The 27,242-nt window shown below is 43.2% G+C and overlaps 1 protein-coding gene across 1 annotated transcript in view; it reads right to left on the reverse strand.

The window, feature by feature from the left end:
• The window catches only part of mpnd (MPN domain containing), a 49,608-nt gene extending 30,462 nt beyond the window's left edge, over positions 1-19,146 (reverse strand). The window contains exons 1-6 of the mRNA XM_073068731.1: positions 18,936-19,146; positions 12,732-12,943; positions 8,371-8,601; positions 6,404-6,557; positions 4,899-4,980; positions 663-759 (exon numbers count right to left, since the gene is read on the reverse strand). Coding sequence (XP_072924832.1) covers positions 663-759; positions 4,899-4,980; positions 6,404-6,557; positions 8,371-8,601; positions 12,732-12,943; positions 18,936-18,939 — 780 coding nt within the window. The 5' untranslated portion in view covers positions 18,940-19,146. The remainder of the gene's footprint in view (positions 1-662; positions 760-4,898; positions 4,981-6,403; positions 6,558-8,370; positions 8,602-12,731; positions 12,944-18,935) is intronic.
• Positions 19,147-27,242: the final 8,096 nt, after the last annotated feature.

The raw sequence follows: 27,242 nt of genomic DNA on the forward strand, positions 1-27,242 counted from the left end.
TAACTACAGCAGATTATTATCAGCTTAATATCAAACCTCCTTACCAGTGAAGGTTCTGTCCAATATTTGTTATTCTCAAAGAGGGACTGGATTTACAAAGCAACAGCTCTACTAACTGTACAACTTTTGTTAATTTTTTTCATGTCAACACCTCAAGAGAAACTATTTCAGCCTGTTTTAGGTTTCTTGCTAATCTACTTGTTTTGTTTTTATTTTCCACTTCCTTGTCAATATTTAGGTCCTCCTGAGGCAAATAGTGAAATCTTTCCGATATCCAGCCCGACTGCTTTTTGTTTTGATAACCTCATAAGCCTTTTCATTTCATCTAATACCAACTTTAAATTCTCAGGATGACTATGGGTAGACTTTTCATGTCGGTTTTTTAAAAAAAAAACTGCAACCTGTGTATTAGTTCTTGAAAGGTTAGCCATTGCATGCATAATATCATACCAGTTTCTCAATCTAGCACAGCCAATCGATGCCTTATGAATATATAGTTATGATGAGATTTGACACCCTAGTTTCAAACTGAATGGAGAAGCATTTTCCAAGACGTGGGGATTAAAGGCTACCAGTCCTCTCCACCAGCGATGGTAGGTAACAGAAGGTGAAGAAGAGGTTGGGAAATGAAAAAAAAACATCCGAATCACTTAAACACTTACCACCAGCAGCAGCACGTTGCTTGAAATTGCAACGTTAAAAGGCTGGAACTTGTTCATAGATGTGAACGATGTAAGTTCAACCAGTGTGTGAGGATCCCTGAAGTAAAGGAAAGAAAGGAAAGGGACTGTCTGGGTTACAGATGTCCCAATTTACAGAAATCTGACTTTATGCAATTTCTCCCATAGATTTTTTAAGCACTTTTCAATAATAATGATCTTTCATGTTATTCATAAATGACTGGGATACAGTACATCATTTCATTACCCAATTATGGGTAATATTAGGATGAATATTCAGTAGAAGAACTATAACAGGTGTACGTGGAGCAGTACGACATGGACAGCTACATACACTCAGTGGCCACTTCATTAGGTACCTCCTGCACCTGATACAGTGGCCACTGAATGCATGCTTGTACTTTTCTGCTCCTGTAGCTCATCCACCGGCAAGCTCCAACACGTTGTGCATTCAGAGAGACTCTTCCGCACACCACTGTTGTAGCGTGTGGTTATTTGAATTTAATGTCATCTTCTCGTCAGCCTGAACCACTCTGGCTATTCTCCTGACCTCTCTCATTAACAAGGCGTTTTCTCCCACAGAACTGCCTGTGACTGGATTTTTTTTTTTGTTTTTCACACTTTTCCTCTGTAAACTCTAGAGACCGTTCTGTGTGAAAATCCCAGGAGATCAGCAGTTTCTGAGAGACTCAAACCACCTCGTCTGGAACCAACAATCATTTTATGGTCAAAGTCACTTACATCACATTTCCCCATTTTGATGCTTGGTCTGAACAACATCTGAAACTCTTGACCATGTCTGCATGCTCTTATACACCGAGTTATTGTCACGATAGGCTGATTAGATATTAGCATTAATGGACAGGTGTACCTAATAAAGAGGTTACTGAGCATATGTATCTATTTTATATATATATATATATATATATATATATACACACATATAAAAAAAAACACAGATGTTGGAGAAACCAACTGTTCTCAGGAACAGAATTTGGGGTCTGCCTGAATTTATTTCTCTTATTTTTCTTACAACATGGAAGGAGACGATTTGGCCCACTGAGTTGGTGCCAGACATGAAGAATTCTCATCTGTCCCATTCTCCCAATTATTTCTCTGTAATCAGGGAAGCACCGTTGCGTAGCTGGGGTGGCACGGTTAGTGCAATTGCTTTATAGTACCAGTGATCACTAATTGGGGCTCAATTCCCACCGCTCTCTGTAAGGAGTTTGTACGTTCTTGCTGGGACTGTGTGGGTTTGCTCTGGTTTCCTCCCACATACCAAGATGTATAGTTAGAACAAGGGTTAGTAAGCCGTGGGCATGTTACGTTGGCGCGGGAAGCATGGTGATACCTGTGGGCTGCCCAGCACAATTCTTCCCAATCTGATTCGATGCAAATGATGTATTTCACTGTACGTTTTCGATGTATATGTGACAAATAAAGCTAATCTTCACAACAAAAAATCTAGAAGCGTCAAAAACTAGAGGACACAGGCTTAGGATAAAGAAAGAGGTTTTGAAGGGATCCGAGGAAGAATCTTTCACCCAGAAGGTGACTAGAATCTGGGATGCACTGCCTGAGAAGGTGGTGCCGGCTGTTATTTTCATAACATTTAAGTACTGTAACTGCACGAACAGTTGAATTGCCAAGTCAAAGATTGAAACGTAAGTGCTGCTAAATGGGAATTGATGCAGGAAGGTGATTTCTGGCAGGCAAAGATATCGAGGGGTGGGAGAGGGGCTAAGTGCCTGTTTTTGCACTGTACGATTCTACTTTCCCATAAACATCACCAAAGTTTCATTCAATATAACAGTCAGGAGAAAAACCTGCAGATGCTGGAAATCCAAGCAACACACACAAAAGGCTGGAGGAACTCAGCAGGCCAGGCAGCGTCTATGGAAAAAAAGTTCGGTTGACGTTTTGAGCCAAAACCCTTCAGCAGGATGAGAGAAAAAAAGCTGAGCAGATTTAAAAGGTGGGGGAAGGGGAGTCAGAAATACAATGTGATAGGTGAAACCTGAAGGGGGGGAGGGATGAAGTAAAGAGCTGGGAAGTGGATTGGTGAAAAAAACAGAAGGCCATGGAAGAAAGAAAAAAGGGTGGGGGAGGAGCACTAGAGGAGGTAATGGGCGGGCAAGGAGATAAGGTGAGAATGGGGAAAAAGTGAAGCGGGTGGGGATGGGAGGCATTACCAGAAGATTGAGAAATCGATGTTCATGCCATCTGGTTGGAGGCCACCTAAATGGAATATGAGGTGTTGTATCTCCAACCTAAGTGTAGCCTCATCACGACAGTGGAGGAGGCCATGGATGGACATATTGGAATGGGAAGTGGAATCAAAACGGGTGGCCACTAGGAGATCCCACCTTTTCTGGCAAATGGAGCGTAGATGCTTGGTGAAGCGGTCATCCAATCTACATTGGGTCTCACCGGCATACAGGAGGCCACACCAGGAGCACCAAACACAGTACATGACCCCACCAGACTAACAGGTGAACCTGTAAGGACTGTTTAGGGCCCTGAATGGTAGTGAAGGAAGTGTCGGGGCTAGGATAAGTGCCAGGAGGGAGATCAGTGGGGAAGGATGAATGGACAAGGGAGTCGCGTAGGCAGCGATCCCTGCAGAAAGCACAAAATGGAGGTTGGGGGAAAAAATATGCTTGGTGGTGGGATTGCATTAGAGGTGGCGGAAATTTCAGAGAATTATCTGCTGGACGTGGAGGCTGGTGGGGTGGTAGGCGAGGACAAGAGGAATCCTATCTCTGGTAGGTTCGTGGGAGGATGGGGTAAGAGCAGATGTGTGTTAAATGGAAGAGATGTGGTTGAGGGTAGCGTTGATGGTGGAGGAAGGGAAGCCCCTTTCTTTAAAAAAAAAGGAAGATATCTCCTTCATTCTAGAACAAAAAACCTCATCCTGAGAACAGATGCGGCGGAGATGGAGGAATTAAGAGAAGGGGATGGCGTTTTTACAAGTAGAAGGGTGGGGTGAGGTGTTGTTCAGGCAGCTGTGAGAATCCATGGGTTTGTAATAGACATCGGTGGATAAGCTGTCTCCGAAGATAGAGACAGTGAGATCGAGAAAGGGAAGGTAGGTGTCAGAAATGGATCAGGTGAATTTGTAATAGACATTGGTGGATGTACCTGGATTTCAGGAGATTTTAAAAAGTTAAGAAACTTAAGTTCACTATACAGGTTCAATAAACGGAAATCTATTGTGCTATAGACCCCATCTGAGCAAGGTTGGTTAACCTTCTGTAAAGTCTTCTACAGTATGGCTTCATGATGCACTAAACAATTTTACAATGGATTTCATTTAAAACATGGGAAACAGAACTTGAGCATAGAATGTTGCAGCTAACAGCAATGAGGTAAATAACAAGGTACTTGGTATTAGTGATGTTAGCGGAGGGGCAAACATTGGCCAAGGGAACTCCCTGCTTTTCTTTGTAATGTGCCATGGCTTCTTTCACTTCTACCCAAATGGCTCGGTAGAACCTCATCTTAGCATCTTATCCGTAAGACAGACAAGGACAAGCTGGATGTCCACGACCTTTCAGTGGTAGGAACACAGAACATCATGATGAACACAACAAATAAATGATCTAACTTGTAGGCACTCTCAAAAGGCAGTTTATGCAGACTATGAATCTCAGAGATTCTCAGCCAACACTGCCTTCATTAATCACAGTGATCAGGACTCTGCAACTGGGTTATGAACCAGCCAGGTTTCCTGCTCCTGAGTACTGGAAGAGACACCTGCAGAGATCAAAGGACAACAAAAAAAATGCAAGCTCGCCCACAGTACTCTCATCAGCAAGACAGCTGAATCATGCTCAGAGGATTCATGTCCTATTTTGCTTGCTTTCTGTCTATCTGATCTACTTTCACATCACCTACAGCAGCAGAACATCCAGCTGCCTCACCCCTAACCTCCTTTCTGAAACCCCATTTCTGGTAGCCCACCATTCTCAACTTCAAGAAACTTTAAGCCCATCTCTTTTAACCCTCCCAAAAGGCCTCACTGTGCTTCTCAATGCTGACAGAATTATACTCTTGGACCTTCACAGAGGAATAACAAGTATTTGAATAGAGACACTGCCGAACTGCAGTCGAGAGAGAACCCTTCAGAAGCCGAGAAAACGACCTTGATATTTGATTCTCTGTCAGCTGAAATCAGATGAAAAGATCCAAACATAGGTTAAATATAGCACTTACCTCCCAGAATCTCTGCTCCCAATCTCAGAATATCGAACGGGGCCAAGATCTTTGGCAGCTTTCTTTACGCTGTGTCCATTATCTTAAGGATGAAAAAGCTAACATTGTTCAGGCATAAAGTGAAGTTATTTTTCTCAATAACACACCAGTTTACATTCTGTCTCCCCATCTTCTTGCTACCCACTGTGATAAACGGGAGCAGCAATGCATCTGAAACCATTGTGGACCGTTCCAGCTGAGCTCTGGCCTTAGCGACTCTGCACACTGTTTCAGTTGCAAAACATTAGCTAATGGGTCACATTAAAGGCAAAGGATCAGCCTCTGATGCACAGCTGACACCTAAAGTTCAAAGCGGGTGCTGTAACATGATCAATCCACTGGGCTTCCATTAAACGCACTACATCAGCAGACATCTGACAGGATCAAAATATTCCTTAGCCCAAGGCAGACAATTCCAAGAAATCCCTCAACAGCATTGATCACATGTCTGGTCAGAATATTTTCAGCAGTTTACCTCAGAGAGCACAGCCTAAAATAAAGGTTACACAAGTTGGCTGGCCTCCTGACTAAATTTTTTAAAAATCTCTGCTAGATTTTAAGCATTGGTCATAGAATCCATAATTTTCACACTATTTTTAGTGCCTGCCTTAAATCTAATCATTCAGGGGCATGGACACTGTTCACCTTCTGGGATTACTCCCATGGAAGCAACAGCCATTGTTGTTGGGTATAAGCCTGCAGCACCTTTGGGTGCTGGTGACAGAGGAAGCCTCAGCAATACCACGGTCAATCTCATCTCTCTTACTGTGGGTCACCAGTCAAACTCAGTGAAATATGGACTGCCACAGTGAAAAATTGTCCAATTTTGCAAACTGTATCAAACTGAAGATGATTCAGATATTCCAAATCAAGTGTGTACGGGGAGATGGGTTACTGCCTGGAAAATTGGAATAATGTGGATCAGCAAATGAGGTGAGAAAAAGAAAGTGGGAATTTTAGATAAACAATTCCAGGTGACAGGAATCAAAATGATCACTAAACATAAACAAGCTGAATCTGGGGAGTGTGCCAAATTCAAAAATGCAATGAAAACCAACCCAATTCTGCTGTAGGGTTAAGAGCATAATTCATTGGAAGGGAAAATGTGCCAGTACAAAGCTCTGATGTAGACAAAATAACTATAATATAAACTAATCACTGTACTACTTGACATTCACTTGAAGCAAACAGTACTTGCCACTTCCTGCTTCCTCCCTGATAACACAGGATGAGTGGGGAGATAGAAATGCAGCCCCCTTTTTTTTGAGACCCACATAGGAAATGGTAGAGTAACCACTGCCTTCCCATGCTGATCAAGCAGCCAAACGTACAAACATTACACAGCTGTATCCGCACATAATGCAGTGAGTCAGAGTGCGCGGCATTAGTCAGCACTACTGTAAATGTTGCTTCAGGAAGGCATGTTCACTGAGACAAGAGGCCAAGTAAGGAACAAATGGAGCTACCTGTTAGACTGGAATCTTGAGGACTTTTAGCTTGCTTCTTGTTTTGTTCTTCCACCTTCTTAACCTGATTATTTAACTTCGAGTTCTTTCTGCCACGATTCTCAAAGTCTTCCTCATCAGGAACTTCCTCATCTTCCCCTTCACTGGCCAAATTCTTAGGTTAGGGAAGAAAAATTAAACTGTTATTGATCAGTGGCGATTTCATTGCATTCAAAGGTGACGGGGCCTTTCTTCTCCACATCACTCCCTATCTGCAAAGTGGAGTTTCCACTCGATAGGAAGTCTTGTACACGTGTACACCACCTCTGGGATCTTGTGTCCTATCTTTCTGTGCAAGCCAAGTCACTGTTACACATGCACAGACTCATTTGCGTGACAGCGACCAAGTCACAACCTGAGGGGACTGTAACTCATCCGCATTGAGAACATCTCTCCACCATCAGCATTTGGAGACTGACCATGGTACCACCTAGCTATACAGATGCTGGGAAAGCAAATGAGGTTAACAGCATAAAATATGCAGAAGAAATTTCATGTAATAGGATGCAAGCTGTTCACTAAACACCAAAGCCTCAATGTCAAGTACAAACTTGATAATCCTGTTTACATGCAATCATCAAACTGCATTTCTTCACTGATAAGTACACAGAGCAAACAAAAGACGGGAGACAACCAGATACAAGGCTTACTTTATGCATTCAATTTCAAAAACTTGTTGACAATATTTTGCCAAACTCAGAACATTGACTAATTCTGGGATTTCCAATTCATGCCATTCCAGGAAAACTGTAAGCCAACATCTGTTACAAATAAACAGAGTGAGGTCACCGTCTCCTTGCCACGATTATTTGGCGACTGCAAATAAAAACAACTTTCTGTTGATAAAGAGAGTACATGTCTTTCCGCAAACCCTTACTAGTCACTCCTAGGTCAGATGCAACACATCACACTAGAGTCCATTAACCCAATTTTATGACTTCCTGTGCCCCCACTCCAATTCACTGCTTCCTTCAATCTGACTTCCAAACCCAACAATAATGACTGCATCCATTTTTAAACTGATAATTTATTTCCCCCAACACAGTACTTTCTGCAAATGACAAACCTTAATTGTATGCCACACCCCACTCTGCTATTTTAACAGACATTTTAAGTACACAAGAAGCAATTGTATACAGACGGCTCAGCATTTCCTTTTATTTTCCCTACCAATAAAAATCCAACGTTTACAGCAGCTGAGTTTTAAGAAAGAGACACTGCCCTTTCACCCAGAGTTTAAATAGAGAACAGGAAGCGTGACAGATACTGCAGAAAGCTGCTTCCCTGACTTGAGACTCCAGTGCTTGTGCTATCACAATTTCCAGTAATTCAACAACTTTTATCTTAACTTCTGAGCATATTCAGTTTTATGCTTTGATTTATTAACTAGGCTGGCTGCTGTCTTTATCCTTCAAGGTAACACTGTTCTGAAAGAGGACAGAGATATTAATGAATTCAGCAAAAAATAAAAACAAAAAGCAGCAGGTGGTGGAAACACTCAGCAAGTTCAGCAACATCAGCAGAAAGAGAAACAGAGTTAATGTATCAGGTTATATCTGACCTGAAATACCATCTGCTTTCCTTTCCGCAGGTGCTGCCCGACCTGCTGAGCTTTTTCCAGCATTTTCGGTCTCGTTTCTGATCGCTAGCAATAAATTCAGGCAAGCTCTTGGACAGGGGGACAAAGTGGTTCCACTGCCTTCAATGTCTCTGCATATCTGTGGAATTGACGCTAACGCACGCACTAAAGTGACTAAACGTGTTTCTCACCCATCCAAAAACCTGCCCTAACTTAAGACACTGCATCAGCAGGCAGAGATCCTAAATCAGAGTCTAGATTTCAACATCTGCACCCCAGCCCCAGAGAATGAACCCACCACCCCATGTCCATACCCACAGCTGAACCCAAACCTATTTACAAACCATACCATCTCCACAGCCTGCAGGGGTGGCTGTTGCTCCCTCAGCCACAAGGTCTTGTACTGATCCAGCTTCTGCCCCTTATACTTCACAGAAGCCCAGCCGCAGCCCGACTTCTTGGCTGGGTTGACCAGTTTCTTGCAGTGTGTGGCCCAGGCACTGGGGGAGTTGAACACCTGGCTGGTTTCTTGCCACCTGATCTTCCCGTCGGGCAGCAGGTCGCCCACAAATGTCTTTCCCTGTGGGGGGACAGAGAGAGAGAGAGAGAAACGGATGATAGGAGTAGTGCACACATCTCAGCATCATTGACATCACTTCATAGGCTGCCTTCAGACTCGCTTGTATTACTACGCAAGTGTAGATGAAATAAAAGTTTGAAGCACTAACTGGGCTTGTGATTACTAGCACTGTATTCCAGTTCCCCATCCACAAACTGCAGACCTGGCAGCACAGTTAGCAGAGCTGGTACCTCCAAGTTCCAGCGAGTCAGGCACAATTCTGGCCTGGTGCTGTCCACGTGGAGTTTTATTTTAATTAGAGATCGAACAGCACGGTTACAGGCCCTTCTAGACCAATGAGTCCGCACCATCCAATTGCACACACGTGACCAATTAACCACTAACCCACGTCTCTTTGGAACCTGGGAGGAAACCCACGCACGCTCTCTCCACCATCTCACTGTATTCCTTCAGGAGCTCTGACTTCCTCTGCATCCCAAAGGGCTGCTGCCGGTAGGTTAACGGGCCACTGTAAACTGCCCCGCGTGTGTCCGCGAGTAGTAGAATGTGGGGCAGAGCTGTTGGGAATGGGGCAAATGAAAACTGGATTTGTTTAAATAGGTGCTTGTTGGTCTACATGCAGTCGATGGGCTGAAGGGTCTGGTTCCTTGCTGGGTATACCTGTGATATTACTGTTGTCGTGACTATCAAAAGTCCTACCAAGCCACAAGGTAAAAATTTAAAAAAAAACACAAAATATAATGTTCAAAACTTCCAAATTAGAATCATGCCATGATGATAAAACATGGGACTAATCATTCTCAGCAGCACCAGCCACAGACACCCCTGTCCTTGTGTGCCCATAAGGAACATGTTTTCCCATTCACAGCAATGTTGCTGCTGGTGGTCGGCTGACCAGGAGAACTCTGAGGACTATTTCTAGCTGCTCCTGACCTAGATATCCCAATTGCAAATTACACCATCTTAGTCCGATCCATGGCTACTATGTGCTATCTTAGAGGGATATGGGCCAACAACAGGGAGATTAGTTAGAAGGAAAGGTCAAATAGTTAGGACTTTATTCCGTGGAGCAGAGGAGAATGAGGGGAGATCTTATAGAGGTACACAAAATTATGAAGGGTAGAGATAGGGTGAATGCATTCGAGCTTTCTCCCCCTCAGGGTGGGTGAGACTAGAACTAAAGGTCATAGGTTTAGGGTGAAAGGTGAAATATTTAAACAGAATCAGGATTGGAACTTCTTCATTCGGTGACGTGAGTGTGGAATGAGCTGCCAGCAGAAGTGGTAGATTCAGTTGTAACATTTAAGAGAAACTTGGATAGATACATGGATGAGAGAGGCATGAATGTCTATGGTCTGGGCGCAGGTAGATGGGACAAGGCAGAAGGCCAGGTCAGGATGGAAGAGATGGCCCAGAGGGCCTGTTTCTATGCTGTTGTACTATATGACTCTATGAGACGAGTTTGGAAATATATTTTGGTTAGCATGCACAAGTTGGGCCAAAGGACTTGTTTCTGCGTTGTACACCTCTATGACTCCGAGCTCAACCACTAGAATGCAGACAGACTGCCAGGCCAAGACCTTTGACATCCTCTTACACCAGGGACAATAGATTCAAGCTTCACAGAGCCATTGGCACTCCTTTATGGACAATCCTCGACGTTGGGGAAGAGCTTGCTGGATTACAGCAACACCCCTTTTCACACTGTAATCACAGCCATGTTAACAGTGATTTTCAGTTTATGGAATGCCATGATAAACCATCTCCATGATAGCAGCCAAAAGCTGGCTAATGCCAGAACTGGCCGTCCATCACCGCATCATAGTTGGATTGTATGTCCGCCCACTGCTTCTCGCCTGGAAACTGTAGAACCCAAGTTCTGTTGCCGTACGTTTGCTTACCCAACGCAGGCAGGAACACACACCGCTTCCTGCCTCAGTCTGCTCTCTCCTACCTCCACACCAGTCTCCCAGTGAAGGATGCTGAATTTCTAGACCATGCCAATATATTGGAGGACACAATCTTTTCCTTGGCACTGAATGCACTTTCCAAACGTCCACCTGTCCAGCAAGCAATTCACAGTGCATAAACTTTAGACTTCTACTCTAGGTTACCCCTTCAACGTCTTCATGGAGTCCTCAGCATTGGAATCTCTGGTCACCTTACCGTGAGGTGAATCATGAGAGGCAGGGATATTCCTTCACCTGTGCCCTGACTCATGGTCACTGCCTCACCAAGAACAAGCTCCACACTTCCATTACCCTCTCAGGTACCTGCTGCACCCAAGCTGGTGGGTGTGAACATGAAATCAAGAGAATTGCCATATCTTCATCATTACGCTCTGCTTGCCTGGTTAATTGGGTATCTTTAAGAACAAAGACACACAGGCAAGGTTCTGGTATTGGAAAGGGGCAAGTAAAGAGGTGCACACTCAGAAAGGGTGCTCCAAATTTGAATCCCTACGTGTTCAAGATCTATAGGATTTAAGAACCAAGTGGGATGCAAGAAATTAGAACAGATCCAATATATTGTTGTTCTTTCTATTTCCATTGCCTACTACATCCTCGTTACTGGTTACACCAACAAAGGCCAAAAGACACAAGTTCTATGGTTCCATCGGCCCACTTCTCAACTTATGGTTCCCATTATTACCCTCCTTATTTTCAGCACTGGTAGACTCTGAGCTCCCACATCATCCTCCAAGCAGCTGCCTCCCATCTTACCCTCCTCTCTCCACATCTTTCTCACCTATCACCACCTTTTTTCTCCCAACTGCACCCCCACTCCTCGACCATCTGTCCATCATTCTTCACTCCTCACTGGTCCACCAATCACCCACCGTCCCATCTTACTCCTCTCCACTTTGTATCTTCCTTTCGCACATTCAGTCGTGACGCAGGGTTTCAACCCAAAACGTCTACAGTTCCCTTCTCCCCCAACAGATGCCGCTCAACCTGCTGAGTTTCTCCAATAGACTGTTTGGTGCCACACTAACGATGTGCGCTGGCTCCTTCACTAGAGAATGCTAGTGTACCTGTACCTTTTCAGGAATATCCTCAGGCAAGTGAGAAGTTATTCTGCATCATTCAATCTGTTTGAATGTTGTCACTGGCATGGCTGAAGGCCACCAGTGCATGTGACTTGTAAGTACAAGCATAAAGCTTACAGCAGTGGCAAGTCCTACATGGAGAGAAAAGAGACAAATGCTGACTGACAGATTGTTAATGGGACAGTCTTAAGAGTTTTGGAGAATTGGAGTCATGGCATTAAATCCTTCAGCCCAACTGGACCATGCCAACCATTGATCAATGGTAGCGTCAAGTTGTGGAAGCAATATGATAGAGGTTAGGAGGTGCATTCACCAACCCTGATAGTTTGCAAGATTATTTAACTCATTCCTTCACCCAATGCCACCCAGGCCCCCTAGGGGATTCTTCCAGTGATTCCACTCTTAATTTCTTCCAGGTTCACTTCATTTTCCTCATCTTTAACTCCCCGAGTCCTAACATGAATCTCCACGGTGTTCTGTTGACTTCTACACATGCACCTTCAGGGCCACCTGAACACCATCTACCCTCTGTCACCCTGAGGAGAGAGGGTGCTTTCTCCTCTCTCGCACCACTCCTACACAAACCTGACAAGATGGAAGTTCAGTTTCTCTCATGCACATTGCCAGTCTTCACCATTTCCCAGCTCAGATTTACTTGCTGCAGCCACACCAGAGCTGAGAATTAAATGTTCAAACCTATGGAAGCGTAAGCTATCATCAAAACAATAAAGTCGGACTGCCATGAGTCTAATGCAAAGCACCCCAAGGTTGGTACGCTACCTGAACTGCAATAACTAGAATTGGGTTAACTGTACATCATGATTCCTGCAACTACCTTCAGGGGTCATCAGCTCAGACTCCTGAGATACACAGTCCAGCGGCCTGCAATGCACTCTTGCCGCAGGCTAGGTTTGGAATGTGCCACCTGTCTGAGGTACCAGACAGCTCACAGCATTTGCAGAAAATGCCACGATCCCATTTGCAGAAACATACCCCAAAACTCAAGACAGTGCTGACAAGAAAACTGGGAGTGGTGAGAGGAGGATTTGGAAAGTAAGTTTTGGCAAGTTTGATTCCTTACTAAATAGTGAATGGAGAGGAGCCCTTCACCCGGCTGGATAACTTTGTCTTTAAGAAGCACACGCAGCGTAATCCCACGGCGAGTGAGTAAGGTCCCCCTGGGAGTGTGGATTTTTCCAGCAGTTCCATTCTCAGCCTCTTCCACGTTCATGTCTACTTCATCCTCCTCGTCTTCAACACTCTCTTCCACTGCAGGTGACGATGGGTCGGAAGCTGAGGCCAAACATAATGGACAAATGTCATTCACCATTCAAGACTTGGAATGTCAGAAGATCACCTAATGAATAAACAGCAGGCCACAGTCTGAGGGCATTGGGGGTGGTGGTGATTAAATTTACACACAAAGGTCACCAATATAAAGGCTAAGGTACCTCTTCAGTACAGGACTGACAGTGAGCTCCCCTGGATCTAACTAAAGCCCAATATACCATACGGAATAGCAGAGATCTGGCTAAAAATTTCTCTCCAAAGCAGATTCATAATGTTGCTATCAGTGGCATCATCTTGTATATAAAATGGTTGCTAAGTTTCCTACAACTGTGACCACCTTTCTAAATACTGTGTCTCGTTGTAGAATCCTTAAGTCAACGAAAAGCACTACAGGAATGCAACTCCTTTCTTCTTGAAATATATTTCCTCACTAGTTTGCTCTCTTTTTGTACTGCTTATTTATTTTCTTCTATTTATTGTTAAGACTTATGGTGACTTCCTTCTATGTTACACTGTCCTGCTGCCACAAAGCAATAAAGTCCATGACATATGTCAGTGATAATAAACCAGATCTTAATAATTTACTCCTTCTGAAATTTATATTTATCACTAAAGTTTCATTCTCAGAAAATCCGTATACTTTATGACAAAACATCCAATGCCAACACTGTGAGCAATAAAAAATTATTTTAATACTCCATTTCCATCATTGTAAGCTACACTGGGAATCTGGCAAGATGTCAGAAGGCTAGCACTAGCCAGTGTTTAAACAGTAACAGCTAACTAGGAAGTCATCCTTAAATGGGAAAGTTCCCGCAGCAAACAACTTGGTCCTCGTATCTTTTATTTTAATGCCTCACTGTGTGCCATGTTTCCCTCATAACACACAATGATCGAAGACATCAAACACTAGTCTAACATCTGCTGTTGCTAACTCTTAAGGGTCATGTGGGAACACCTCAAATGTGCTTTCTAATGGGCACAGGTCCATAATTCAAAAACATTATATCGGAGTAGTCACTCAAAAGCCCCAGAACATTTGGCACATTAACCTTTACTGAGATGCTCTTCAGATGTTGTCACAGATTACAAAAAGTTAGGAATACAGGGCACCTCCATTCTGTTTCAAACTATTGAATTAACCAATGCACAACTAGCTCTATCCTAAAATGGTCTGGCTTACCATCTTATCAGTATTGTTTTAGGCTGCTTATTATGCACAAACTAGTCATCTCATTTCCCACATTACGAAACCAGCAATGTATCAACACTTCACTACTGCAAAGGATTTCGAGATGTATGAGGGGGGGTGGGGTCATGTGGAAGTAACTCCGGGAATAACAGACTGATTCGGTAAGGTTGAGCAATGTGTTAAGCAGATTTTGGGCTTGGCACAGCCAGCAGCGGCCTCAAAATATACTGGTTCAGTTAACAGGGTGGACTAATCATGATCTACTGTAAAGGAAATTGGTCTTTTCTTCCACTAAATTCTGTAGTGTCCAGATTCAACAGCACCAGCTAATCCTCATATAAAAATGCCTAATTAGGAAATTAATTTTACATTCATCATAACTTTTGATTTGCTTTATGCTTGAATAAATATATGTTGAGAAATCAAAAGTAAATGCAAGAATATCACATCTTTCCCGTCAAAATGACTAGTGATTTAATATACGCAAACATAAGGAAATCTGCAGATGCTGGAAATTCAAGCAATACACTCAAAATTCCTGACGAAGGGTCTCAGCCCGAAACATCGACAGTGCTTCTACCTATAGATGCTGCCTGGCCTGCTGCATTCCACCAGCATTTTGTGTGTGTTGCAGGGATTTAATATACTTACCTATGGTCACTCAAAAGTATGTCGTGAAAGACATCATGCAAATAAACACGCTGACCTTCCAGACCCTTCTTATCAAAATGTTTAGCTCACACATAAATGTGGTCAGTTCAGAGTGACTGTGGGATGGAACCCTTGTGAGAGTGACTATCTTCAGGAAAGGGAGAGAAGAAAGGTGAATGAATCTCACCTTAAACAGAAAATGTTGGAAACTCCACAGATGCTGCCTGACCTGCTGAGCAAGAAACCCAGATTCAACAGCATCAAAGGTTCTGGGGAGAAGGCAGGGGAATAGGGTTGAGAGGGAATAAATTAGCCATGATCAAGTGGTGGAGCAAACTTGATGAGCTGAATGGCCTAATTCTATTCCTATGTCTTATGGTCAAAGACCCTTCATCGTGCATTATATCAAACGATAATCTAGTGTAATGGCTGTTGTTCCTCACGTTTCTTTAGCATTTGTCTGTTTTCATGAGGCTGAGTTGCTTGACGCCCAACCCAGCAAGGATGGAAAGCGTGCAAGGAGCCGGCCGGGTTCACACCCGGGACCGCTCGCCTCGAAATTCGGTATGCGTACCACTACACCACCAGCCAGCTAGTGCGATGCTAAGGGAGGTCTATACCATCAGAGGTGTCAGTTTACTGATAAACAGACCCATCTGTCTATTAGGACAGAATTTCAATGGAATATGGCAAAGTTGGTGGGAAATAGCTCTGCTCTGTGACTCAGTGGTCTGAGGATGAGTGTGAGAGTCTTCCATATCATAATGAAATATCAAAAGATTATCCAATGGGCCAAAAGTTGCTTTCACAGCTGAGCAAAGCCATACTGTTTTTTAAAAAAAGTACAATTTAATTTAGAGCGGCAATCTGAGTGGGCCAAGCAGCAACTATGGAGGAAAAGTCAACATTTTGGGTCAAAAGCCTTACAAACAACATGTGACTTGATTACAAATAATTTCCAAAGCCACAGAGATGGGTAAGTAGGTAAGCAAGTGCAGTCATAGTCTCACATTGCATCGTTTGCTTCGTGTCTGACTCATCGTGGCGCACTGACATAGCGGTTCTGTCTCAGTCCTGCTCATCTGACCTGGAACATCTAGCGGTTAAGTGTCATCCATTTTATCTGTCAAGGGGGTTTCTCGCCGTCATCCTGGTAACCAACATCAGGCAGGACTGGAGGAGCTAAGCACACAGAGAGGCCTTCTCGGTCATTGTGTGGAACTTCAACCAGGGCAGCTTTACGAAGTCTCTGCTCAACTACTACCAACGTGTAACCAGAGGAGCCAACACACTTGACCACTGTTATGCTGCCATCAAAAACACCTACCCTGCCATCCCGTGCCTGGACTTTGTCAAGTATGATCACCTGGCTGAACTTCTACTCCCGGCATACAGGCAGAGATTGAGGGTCGCAGCACCGGTAGGGGGGAACACAAAGGCTTGGTCAAGGGAGGCAGAGGAGCACTTACAGGACTGCTTTGAATCAGTGGATTGGACAAAATTCAGGGATTCATCTCCGAGTCTGAATGAATGTGCCACAGTTGTTACCGACTTCAAACAGACCTACGTGTGTGCCTTCGAGAACATACTGGACATACCCAAACCAAAAGCCATTGATAAACCAGGAGGTTTATCTGCAGTCTGCTGAGGGCTAGATCTGTGGCATTCAAAACTGGGGATCCGGAACTATACAAGTCATCCAGGTACAACCTACAGAAGGCTATTTCAAGAGCAAAAAAATCAATTCCGATTGAAATTAGAGATGGAATCGGATGAACTTCAGCTCCTGCAAGGTTTGCAGACAATTATTTTACTTTATTCTCACCAAACAATTGATACTAGAGCATACAATCATCACAGCAATATTTGATTCTGCGCTTCGTGCTCCCTGGAGTACAAATCGAAGTAACTATAATAAAAATTTAAATTATAAATCATAATCAGAAGACAGAAAAGGGAAAGTAAGGTAGTGCAAGTCAGGTCCGAGATCTTTTGAACGTATGGCCCAGATCCGGGTCAGGACCCGTTCAACAGTCTTATCACAGTTGGACTGATCATCCAAGTTAGGAACTACGAACAATTTGAAGGTATCAACAATCATCTTGAATGTTACAGTGAAAATGAAGATTTGGAGGATGCAATCCTAGAAAGCATTGCATGAAAGCAGTCCATTATTTGCACAAACTTTGTTCATTTACAATCAGTCAAAAGAAAACAACAGCGTGTTGGCAGTCTGTTGTATCTGACAATGACAATGAAACCTGTGCAGGGTTTTTTTTTAAAGTGGAAAAGCCGTTGCATGTGGACAGTTCCACTCTCTTAACCGCAGAAGTCCGGGTCCACTGGTACAAGTTGTTGTCACAAACTGGGATCCTCTTTGGTTTCAATGGATGACCATGACTCCTCCTGTGCCTCGTCCTGCCCTTTGCTCTCTCCAGCACATTGCTAACCACCTGCTTGGCCGCTGAGTCTCGCTGTTGTCCTCATCCACCCAGTCCACCAGAGCCGTCTTCGCATGTTGGGACAGGCATGTCCCTTTTTCACTGAGGTATGAGGCTAGCCGGCTACCCTCACCATGTTTAGCATGCCTGCTGAAGCAGCGTACTGGGGTGCAGTCGCTGTCGCATGCAAGCAGCTACTTGGAGCCACAGGTGAGAACTGAGTGTGTGGTGGCAACCAAAGGTGAGTGAGCTGTCCCAGAATGGAGACGACAAGCTCCCTCCTCTAGAGGTGCTATCCCTTGCTAGACACACAAGACATGGCAACATACACTGGATAAATTCCTCCATTGATAACTATTAGGAACTAATAAGCTTTAGAAACATAGAAAACCTACAGCACAATACAGGCCCTTTGGCCCACAAAGCTGTGCTGAGCATGTCCTTACCTTAGAAATTACCTAGGGTTACCCAAAGCCCTCTATTTTTCTAAGCTCCATGTACATATCCAGGAGTCTCTTAAAAGACCCTATCGTATTCGCCTCCACCACCATCACCGACAGCCCATTCCACGCACTCACCACTCTCTGCGTAAAAAACTTACCCCTGTAGTAATATAGTAATTTATATAGTAAAATTGCTGTGTTCTAATTTGTTCTGTATTTTATTTAAATACTTAATTTGTCATTCAGCTAAATGGCAGTTTGTCTTTTTTTTAAATACCTTTTTAATTCTTTCCATGAAATCACTACTTGGGCAGCTGCTTAATTGGGGCAAAATGTACTGGTCCCAATTAATTGGAATATGCTGTAATATCAATAAAATGGTTGTACTGAGATAATTTAAATATAATTGTTGCACCAAAAATGAATTTTCGATACGAATGATTGCAATTTACTCCAGATTGCTAATATTAATAACATTTTCTCTCTCTTTTTTTAAATAATGACACTAGTGAGGGCAGTGGCAGAAGGAAGTTCCTGTGAAAATATATTCCTATTCATTTGGCTATACACCAGATTCTGGAAATCTGAAATAAACATAATGCTGGAAATACTCAACAGGTCATGCAGCATCTGTGGGTGGGAACAGATTTAACGTTTCAGTTTGATTTTCACGGACCCATCTTCACCTTTCATCTTTCAGCTGCACTTGAGTTGTCCTCAAAAGGTTAATTTAAAACAAAGTATAGAATTACAGTTCTGCAAAATAAATAAATCCTTTGATAATAGGACGCTAAGAAACGATTGTGCTTTATGTTTTATCCAAGCCTATAAAAGGTTATGGGAAACCATGGAGAATAATAGACCCGGCCAAACGCCACACTACCTACACCGCAATCTAACATGATTAGAGCGGAAACCCCGCCTATCCCAGTAAACACTCATTGGCCGCCAACAACAGCAATAAATAGGAGCTCCTTGCGCTAATTGGCTAAGTGTGCTGTCCATCTGATACTAGCCCCCAAAACCCAGCAGGTTAAGTTGCGTCCTGCGTCTTCCCTTTGTAGCAAAGTGAGAGACACTTGGGCTCGTGTTGGTTTCACTTTTAAATTTAGGTGGAGGAATTTTTTTTTTTTAAAAAAAGCTTCGAAAGTCACACCAAAGAGTTAAAATACAAACCACAGAGAGGATCGCGGTCCCGCGTAAAGAGAAGGAGAAATAATTTTAAAATAAATTCTAATTAAGAATATTTCACACACAGTGAGACTCACCCATTCTTGTCAGAGCCTTTTTGTTTTTGTTCCTGAGCAGGTTGTTCCCTCCGTTTTGCTTTTTTTTAGTTTTGGTGAAATGGAGAGGGAGGGGGAGGTTGTGCGGAACAGGTGTGAAGGCGTCAGAGGTGTTCCCTGCTCTGGTGGAGCAAATTTATCAATGAAGGAGGCAGAGGCACCCCGGCACCCGGAGGATGTTCAGCAGTCTGCCACCGCATCACGTGAACACACACCAAACACCCCACGTGTCCCATTCATCTCACACAAACACTGGAGACCGCAGCTTCGCCGGCACAGCCCGTGCTCGTCCTTAAAGAGCTGGCTGCAAGTCGCAGCTCTGCAAACTCACCAGATTATCAGAGACACAGACAGGGGTAAACGAGAGATACTGCAGATGCTGGAAATCTTGATTAATACACACCAAACGCTGGACGAACTCAGCAGGTCAGGCAGCGTCTGTGGAGGAAAATAAGCAGCTGATGTATGGTATTGGGACATTTTGTAAAGACTTGTACCGAAACATCCACTGTTCATTTCCCTCCATTTCTAAGGGTAGACAGAATCATGAAAAAGGATGATTTCAGAGACTGAAATCACAGGGCCTAACCACAACCCATGGACTCACTTTCAAGGACTCTTCATCTCACGTTCTTGATACTTATTGTTTGCTTGCTTATTTATTTATTAATTTAGTTTGTATTTGCTCAGTTTATTGTCTTTTTCACATTGGTTGTTGTCCATCCTGTTGGCGGCAGTTTTTGATTGATTCTATTGTGTGTTTTATATTTATTATGTATACTCACAAGAAGACAAATTTTGGCTGTATATGTTAACAGAAGAGATTTAATTTGGTACATTGATAATAAAATTACTTTGAACTTTGAATTTTGAAATGTCAAATACTGGAGGACATGCATTTAAGGTGGGGGGGAGTTCAAAGGAGACACACGGGGCAAGTTTTTCTTTATACTGGGAGCGATGAGTGTCCGGACCGTAGTGCTAGGAGATGGTGCAACGCACAAAGCGGTGGAGGAAATCTGCAGGTCGGGCAGCATTTATGGAGGGAAATGGACAGTCTACATTTCAGGTCGAGACTGCCTATTTCCCCGACCAACTTGAGTTCCCCCAGCACTTTCTGCATTGCTCCTGATTCCAGCAACTGCTGTCTCTGGGGAGATGATAAAGCAGATGGAGTAGCAATGTTTAAACAGGCGCAGGACTAATCAGGGACACATTACGTGCCGGCAGATGGGATTAGTTTGAATGGCATCATGGTTGGCACAGACATGGTAGGTTAAAGGGCATTAAATGATGTCCACCTCGGATGGAGTGATCTGGTATTCCCCAGAGCGAAGGTTAAGAGGGGACATGACTTACATTTGTAAAATTACGAGGGATGTAGATCTATGTTAAATGCAAAAATCTTTTCCCTTCATCGGAGGTGAATAAACCAGAGCACTTAGGTGTAGGGTGGTGGTGGGTTAAGAGAATTAGAAGGAATCTGAGGGAGTCTTTTTTCGCCCAGAGAGCGGTGAACGCCTGGAATGCACTGCTCGAGAGAGTCGCTAACAGCATTTGACAACTGTTCAGATAAGCTCTCGCATCAATTAGGCACAGAGAGCTACAAGCCACGTGCTAGAAGATGAGAACAATACAGTTGATGGACCATTGACCAGATGTCAGGTAGTGGTAGAAGCTTACACATTAGTGGCATTTGAGAGGCTTTTAGATAGGCACATGAGTATTCAGGGAATATGGATCATACTCAGGAAGAAGAGATTTAATATGGCATTGTGCTTGGCAACAATATCGCAGGCTGAAAGCCCTGCTTCTGTCCTACACTGTTCTATGTTCTATTTTATCACTGTTTCTCTTTATCCCTTCACCCTGTCTAACTGTTCAGTCTGCCTTTCTTACACCCAGCACTGGATGGACAAAAAACCTCCAAGCAGGTACTGAGAAGACCGAAGCCATCATCTTAAGCCTCACTCATTTGTGCCTGTCTCCCTGGTAACAGACGCTAAACCAGATTGCATTCAGCCTTGGACTCATATTCAGCCCAAATTTTTCTTTGGCTTATAACATTGTCCAGGTCACTCGTTGAGCTTGTCTATTCCTGACGCCTCTCTCCATATTGCTTTTATCTCCAGACTTGACTGCTTCACTGTATTTAGACAATAGACAATAGACAATAGGTACAGAAGTAGACCATTTGACCCTTCGAGCCTGCACCGCCATTTTGAGATCATGGGTGATCATCTACTATCAATACCCGGTTCCTGCCTTGTCCCCATATCCCTTGATTCCCCTATCCATAAGATACCTATCTAGCTCCTTCTTGAAAGCATCCAGAGAATTGGCCTCCACTACCTTCCGAGGCAGTGCATTCCAGACCCCCACAACTCTCTGGGAGAACAAGTTTTTCCTTAACTCTGTCCTAAATGACCTACCCCTTATTCTCAAACCATGCCCTCTGGTACTGGACTCTCCCAGCATCTGGAACATATTTCCTGCCACTATCTTGTCCAATCCCTTAATAATCTTATATGTTTCAATCAGATCCCCTCTCAATCTCCTTAATTCCAGCGTGTACAAGCCCAGTCTCTCTAACCTCTCTGCGTAAGACAGTCCAGACATCCCAGGAATTAACCTCGTGAATCTACGCTGCACTTCCTCTACAGCCAGGATGTCCTTCCTTAACCCTGGAGACCAAAACTGTACACAATACTCCAGGTGTGGTCTCACCAGGGCTCTGTACAAATGCAAGAGGATTTCCTTGCTCTTGTACTCAATTCCCTTTGTAATAAAGGCCAACATTCCATTAGCCTTCTTCACTGCCTGCTGCACTTGCTCATTCACCTTCAGTGACTGATGAACAAGGACTCCTAGATCTCTTTGTATTTCTCCCTTACCTAACTCTACACCGTTCAGATAATAATCTGCCTTCCTGTTCTTACTCCCAAAGTGGATAACCTCACACTTATTCACATTAAACGTCATCTGCCAAGTATCTGCCCACTCACCCAGCCTATCCAAGTCACCCTGAATTCTCCTAACATCCTCATCACATGTCACACTGCCACCCAGCTTAGTATCATCAGCAAATTTGCTGATGTTATTCTCAATGCCTTCATCTAAATCGTTGACTCTGGTACTCTGCTCGGTTCGATCCACTGTAAAACAGAGATCATCCAGGGGTTCAACCCAAAACATGGGCCATTCCTCCCCTTCCCCTCCTTCTGCCTCACAAATGAGTCTTGACCTGTTGATTTTTTCCAGCAGATTGTCTGATTATCCAAAACTGTTCTCATTGCTACCATTGGTTCAGGAGCCTGAAGGCACACTCTCAATAATTCAAGAACAGCCACTGCCATCTGATTTCTGAAGGGACATTGAACTCATGATCACTACGTGACTGCTTTTTTATTTCTATTTTTGAACTACTTATTTAATTTAACAATTTAATATATATGCTTGCAGTAATTCACAGTTTTCTTTTTTCCCTCTATTATTATGTATTGCATTGTACTGCTGCCACAAAAACAACAGATTTCACAATAAATGGCGATGATATTAAACCTGATTCTGAACATGTACTACGCTGTGCTTGCTGACCTATGTTGGCTCCTCAATCTCTCCATGTTCTTGCTCTCCCTAAACCTTCTTCAGATACAGAATCTTCTCCCTCCGCCCACGCTTCTGCTTTCTATTGAATCCAGACTTTCATTCATCCATAAATTTAATTGTTCCAATATTGGTGGCTACAATGTCGATAATAAATTCCATGTCTCTGGATTTTCCTTCCAAAACATTCCTAACATGCTTGCTTCCATTCAAACCTAGAAATAAAAGCAGAAAATGCTGGGAACACTCGGAAAGGTATTCAACATAAAATGTTAATGCTGTTTCTCTTTTTACAGATGCTGCCCAATCTGCTGGGTGTTTCCTCTATTTTCGGCATTTGTTTTAGATTTTCGGCATCTGCAGTTAAAAAAAATAAAAAATCAATATGAATTGGCTGTTGGTTACCTGGTAGAAAATGTAAATCCATTGCACTATGTCCATTCTTGCTGAATAAACATCCCCATAAAGGGCTTATTTTGTTTTGTAAAAACTTGTTACATAAATAGCTGCTGTTGTTGTATGGTTAATATTTATTCTACTTCCCCCAGAATATTGTAATTTATATTCCTGTGTTAAATCTTTTGTATAAACCATACTGTTAAAGAGAACCATTTCCTGTACATTTTCCTATGTATTGTGAAATATACAGCCTTTGCATCATATTCTTTTAATTTCCACTGCATGTTCTTTGTAACCCTAACACTATATTTTCCATCCTGTTATTGTTTTTCCCAGTGTGATGATCGGTCTGGATGAAATATAAAACAAAGCTTTTTACTGTATCTCGGTACATGTCCAAGATAATAAACCATCTACCAATTACCTAATACAAATCCAAGCTATTAGAGAATATCATTTCCTTTGCAATAGCAAATCAAATCAGCTGATGTCATTGAAAAATGAAATGCTGCAGATAATGGAAACCTGAAATAAAAACAGAAAGCCTGGCTGTTCAGAGCGAGAAAGAGTTAACAATTCAGGTCAACCTTGTACTCACTAGGGCACGTCCACAGTCCTGTTAGTAACATAGAGGTGAGGAAAATGAAAACTCTGGGAAATGCATTGACAGCAAGATTTTGATGAACTTACTGATAGGGAATCTTTTCTCCATTTGCTCTCTGTCTCTGGACAATTGACAGCCGATAAAAGTAGTAAAAGGCTACAACCTTGGGGATAGTGCACCACATTTGGGAAGAATGAAGTTGTAGATCAGAACCTTGGGAATAAGTCACATTTCTGACAAGAAGAAAGAAAAGAAACCCTAGTGTGGATGGGTCTGCAAGGGAAAGAAAGAAGTTCTAAAGGTATAAGGAAGTCTGAGGTATTCTTTGTTCTGGGTCAACGTTCTTGCCTCTGAAAGCAATTTTTCTTTAGTCATCAGCTCCCGACCTTCGCTCCCAATTATAGCACGTACCTGTACTGGGATTTTGTGCCTCTTCCTACTCCAGTATCTGAGAATGAAACTCAGGTGACCTTTATAGTAAGGAAATCACACAAGGTGAATCTTTTCCCCATAGAATATGATGTGGAAAATATGTAGTTATTCACTTCCAATCAGAAAATAGAAGAGCACTGCAATTATTAAACATTACCAGGTAGGAAATGTGATATTTAAAATTATCTTAGGAACAAAACACCAAGAGCCAAAATGTAGGTGAAGTAAACAATTAGGAAGGCAAATGGTATTTTAATTATGAGGACTTGATTACAGGAGGAAGTACATCCTGCTGTTTCTTGATAAAGGATATTATTTACAGTGTTCACCTGAAACAAGGTATTTTTGCCATACAGGGAGTGCAAAGGTTCACTAGGTTGGTTCCTGAGATAGAGATGTAACTAGGCCTGTAATCTCTAGATTTTGGAAGACCAAGAGGATGATCTCATTATTACTCACCAAGTTCTTACTGGGCTCCACAGGCTGGTTGCAGGATGAATATTTACCCCTGTTAGGATATAAAATAATACCTTCCATGTGGTGAACTACATATACCTGTCTGACTGCTCCTGTGGCTCCTCCCACAGACCCCTGCTGACTGCTCCTGGGGCTCCTCCCACAGACCCCTGTATAAAGGCGATTGAGGCCTGAGCCCGGCCTCATTCTCCAGGATGTAGTGTTGTTCATTCTTCCAGTCAATAAAAGCCGATATCTCGCTTCTTACGTCTCAGAGTGAGTTATTGATGGTGCATCAGTCCAGAAACAGGCTCTTTGGCTTACTATGCTGTGCCATACTAATTAAGCTAATGATGCCTAATTAAATTTATCCTTTCTGCCTGAATGGGTCCATATCCCCCACTCTCTGCATATTCATTGCCTTACCTAAGAACCTTTTATACACCCCTATCACATTTGCCTCTACCACCAACCCTGCCAGCTCATTCCAGGAATCCGCCACTCTCTGAGGAACAAAACATACCCCATGCATCTCCTTTGACTTTTCCCTCTCTCATCTTAAATGCAGTTTGGAAAAAGTATAGGATGATGGATCACAGTCTCGAAATAAAGTACATCATTTAGCACTGAGATGAGAAAAAATTCCTGCACTCAGGAGGTGATGAATCTTTAGGATTCTTTACTCTAGATAGCTATGGAGGGTCAGTCATTGAGTTTATTCTGAATAGGAATTGAGAGATTTTTTTCTCCCTCTGTAACCAGATCCTTGATTTTCTGGCAAACCGACAGCAATTGGTAAGGATAGACAACAACGCCTTTGCCACGGTTATTCTCCAGAAGACTGCATCCTCAGCCCCTAACCTGCTCCCTGTATACTCATGACTGCATGGCTAAATTCTGCTCCAGCTCCAACTACCAAGTTTGCAGGTGATGTCACTGTCCTGGGCCACATCTCAATTAACAATGAGTTGGAGTACAGGAAGGAGACAGAGAGCCTAATGGCATGGTGTCATGACTACCACCTTTCCCTCAATGTCAGCAAAACAAAGGAATGGGTCATTGACTTCAGAATGGGGGATGGTGGGGCTCATCACCAACAATGAATGCATGGCCTACAGAGAAGTGGTAGAAGAGCTGGAGGCTTCGTGTCAAGCAATTAACTTCTTCCTCAATGACAACAAGATAAAGGAGATGATCGCCGACTTCAGTAGAACTTGTACCACTCACACCCCTCTTCATGTCGGCGGCACAGCAGTGGAAGCTGTGAGCAGTTTCAAACCCCAGGGAGAGCATGTCTCACACAACCTCTCATGGTCCCAGAACACACCCGACACAATCAAGAAAACTCACCAGTGCCTCTACTTTGTGAGGAGGCTGAAGAGAGCTGGACTATGCACATCATTAATCATGCCCTTCTACAGATGCAGAGTTCAGACCATCCTAATAAGCTGCATCACCGAAATGTGTGGTAACAGCACTGTGGTGGACCGAGGAGCAAAACAGTACAACACATCACTGACGCCAGACTACCAGCCATCAGCGACATATATGCATAAAGGTGCCAAAGAGGACCAGTAACATCATGAAGGACTGTTTGCTCATGGACTGTTTGTCCCACTCCCTTCAGGGAAGTAGATACATAGCATCCACACCAGGACCACCAGACTCAAAAACAGTTACTTTTCCCAAGCAGTAAGGCTGATCAACACCTCCATCCACTAATCCTCCCCTCTGCACCCCCAACCACCAATACTTTCCCAGTTCCTGTCAGAGTCACCTTATGTACAGCTTACGCCCGGGGTCACTTTATGGACATACAATCAATTTATGCATATAAAACATCCTATGTTTTTATATTTATTGTGTTCTTTATCTTATTGTGTTTTTTTGTGCTGCATTGGATCTGGAGTAACAAATATTTGATCTCCTTTACACTTGTGTGCTGGAAATGATATTAAAAAATCTTGAATCTTGACTCTCGCTCCTGTCTATATCAACAGTGTTGAGGTTGAGAGGACTGAGATCTTTAAGTTCCAAGGAGTGACAATATCCTATCCTGGTCCAATCACACAGACGTCAGAACCAAGAAACTTCAGGAGGCTAAAGAAACTCAGCCTGTCCCTGTCAACTCTTATCAGGTTTTATCGAAGCACCTTGGGAAGAATTCTGTCTGGATGCATAACAGCTTGGGATGGCAACTGCTCTGTCGGTGACCACAAGAAGCTGCCGAGAGCTGTTCACACAACTCAACACATTACAGGAATCAACTTCTCCTGAATGTACACTGTCTAGACTTCTTGTTGTCTCAGTAAAGCCGCTAGCATATTCAAAGACCTCACCAACTCTGGGCTTTCTCACATCTCCCCTCTCCCACCAGGCAGAAGCAGATACCACCAGACTCAAGGACAACTTCTATCCCACTGTTGTTGGACTTTTCAATGGACCTCTAAACCCCACAGCCTACCTCGTTATTATTTTGCACTTTATCATTCAGCTGTACTGCACTTTTTTGGTAACATTTACACTTTATTCTGCATTGCTGTTATGCAACCTTCTTCTAACTCAATGCATCGTGTAATGAGTTAATCTGTATGAACAGTGTTCAAAATGAGCTTTTATCTGTATCTAGGTAAATGGGACTGTGATAAACCAATATCAATAATACCAATACCAATAGCAATCACTCTACGGACAGGACCTCAGCTATATGTCACCTCAGGCCTAGTCAAACCTTGCCAGGAACTTCCCTGTTGTGATAATCAGTGGAGAGGGGTTGTTAGCTCTTTCTGGCC

The sequence above is a fragment of the Hemitrygon akajei genome, chromosome 16 (assembly GCF_048418815.1).
Source record: "Hemitrygon akajei chromosome 16, sHemAka1.3, whole genome shotgun sequence".
Taxonomy (NCBI): domain Eukaryota; kingdom Metazoa; phylum Chordata; class Chondrichthyes; order Myliobatiformes; family Dasyatidae; genus Hemitrygon; species Hemitrygon akajei.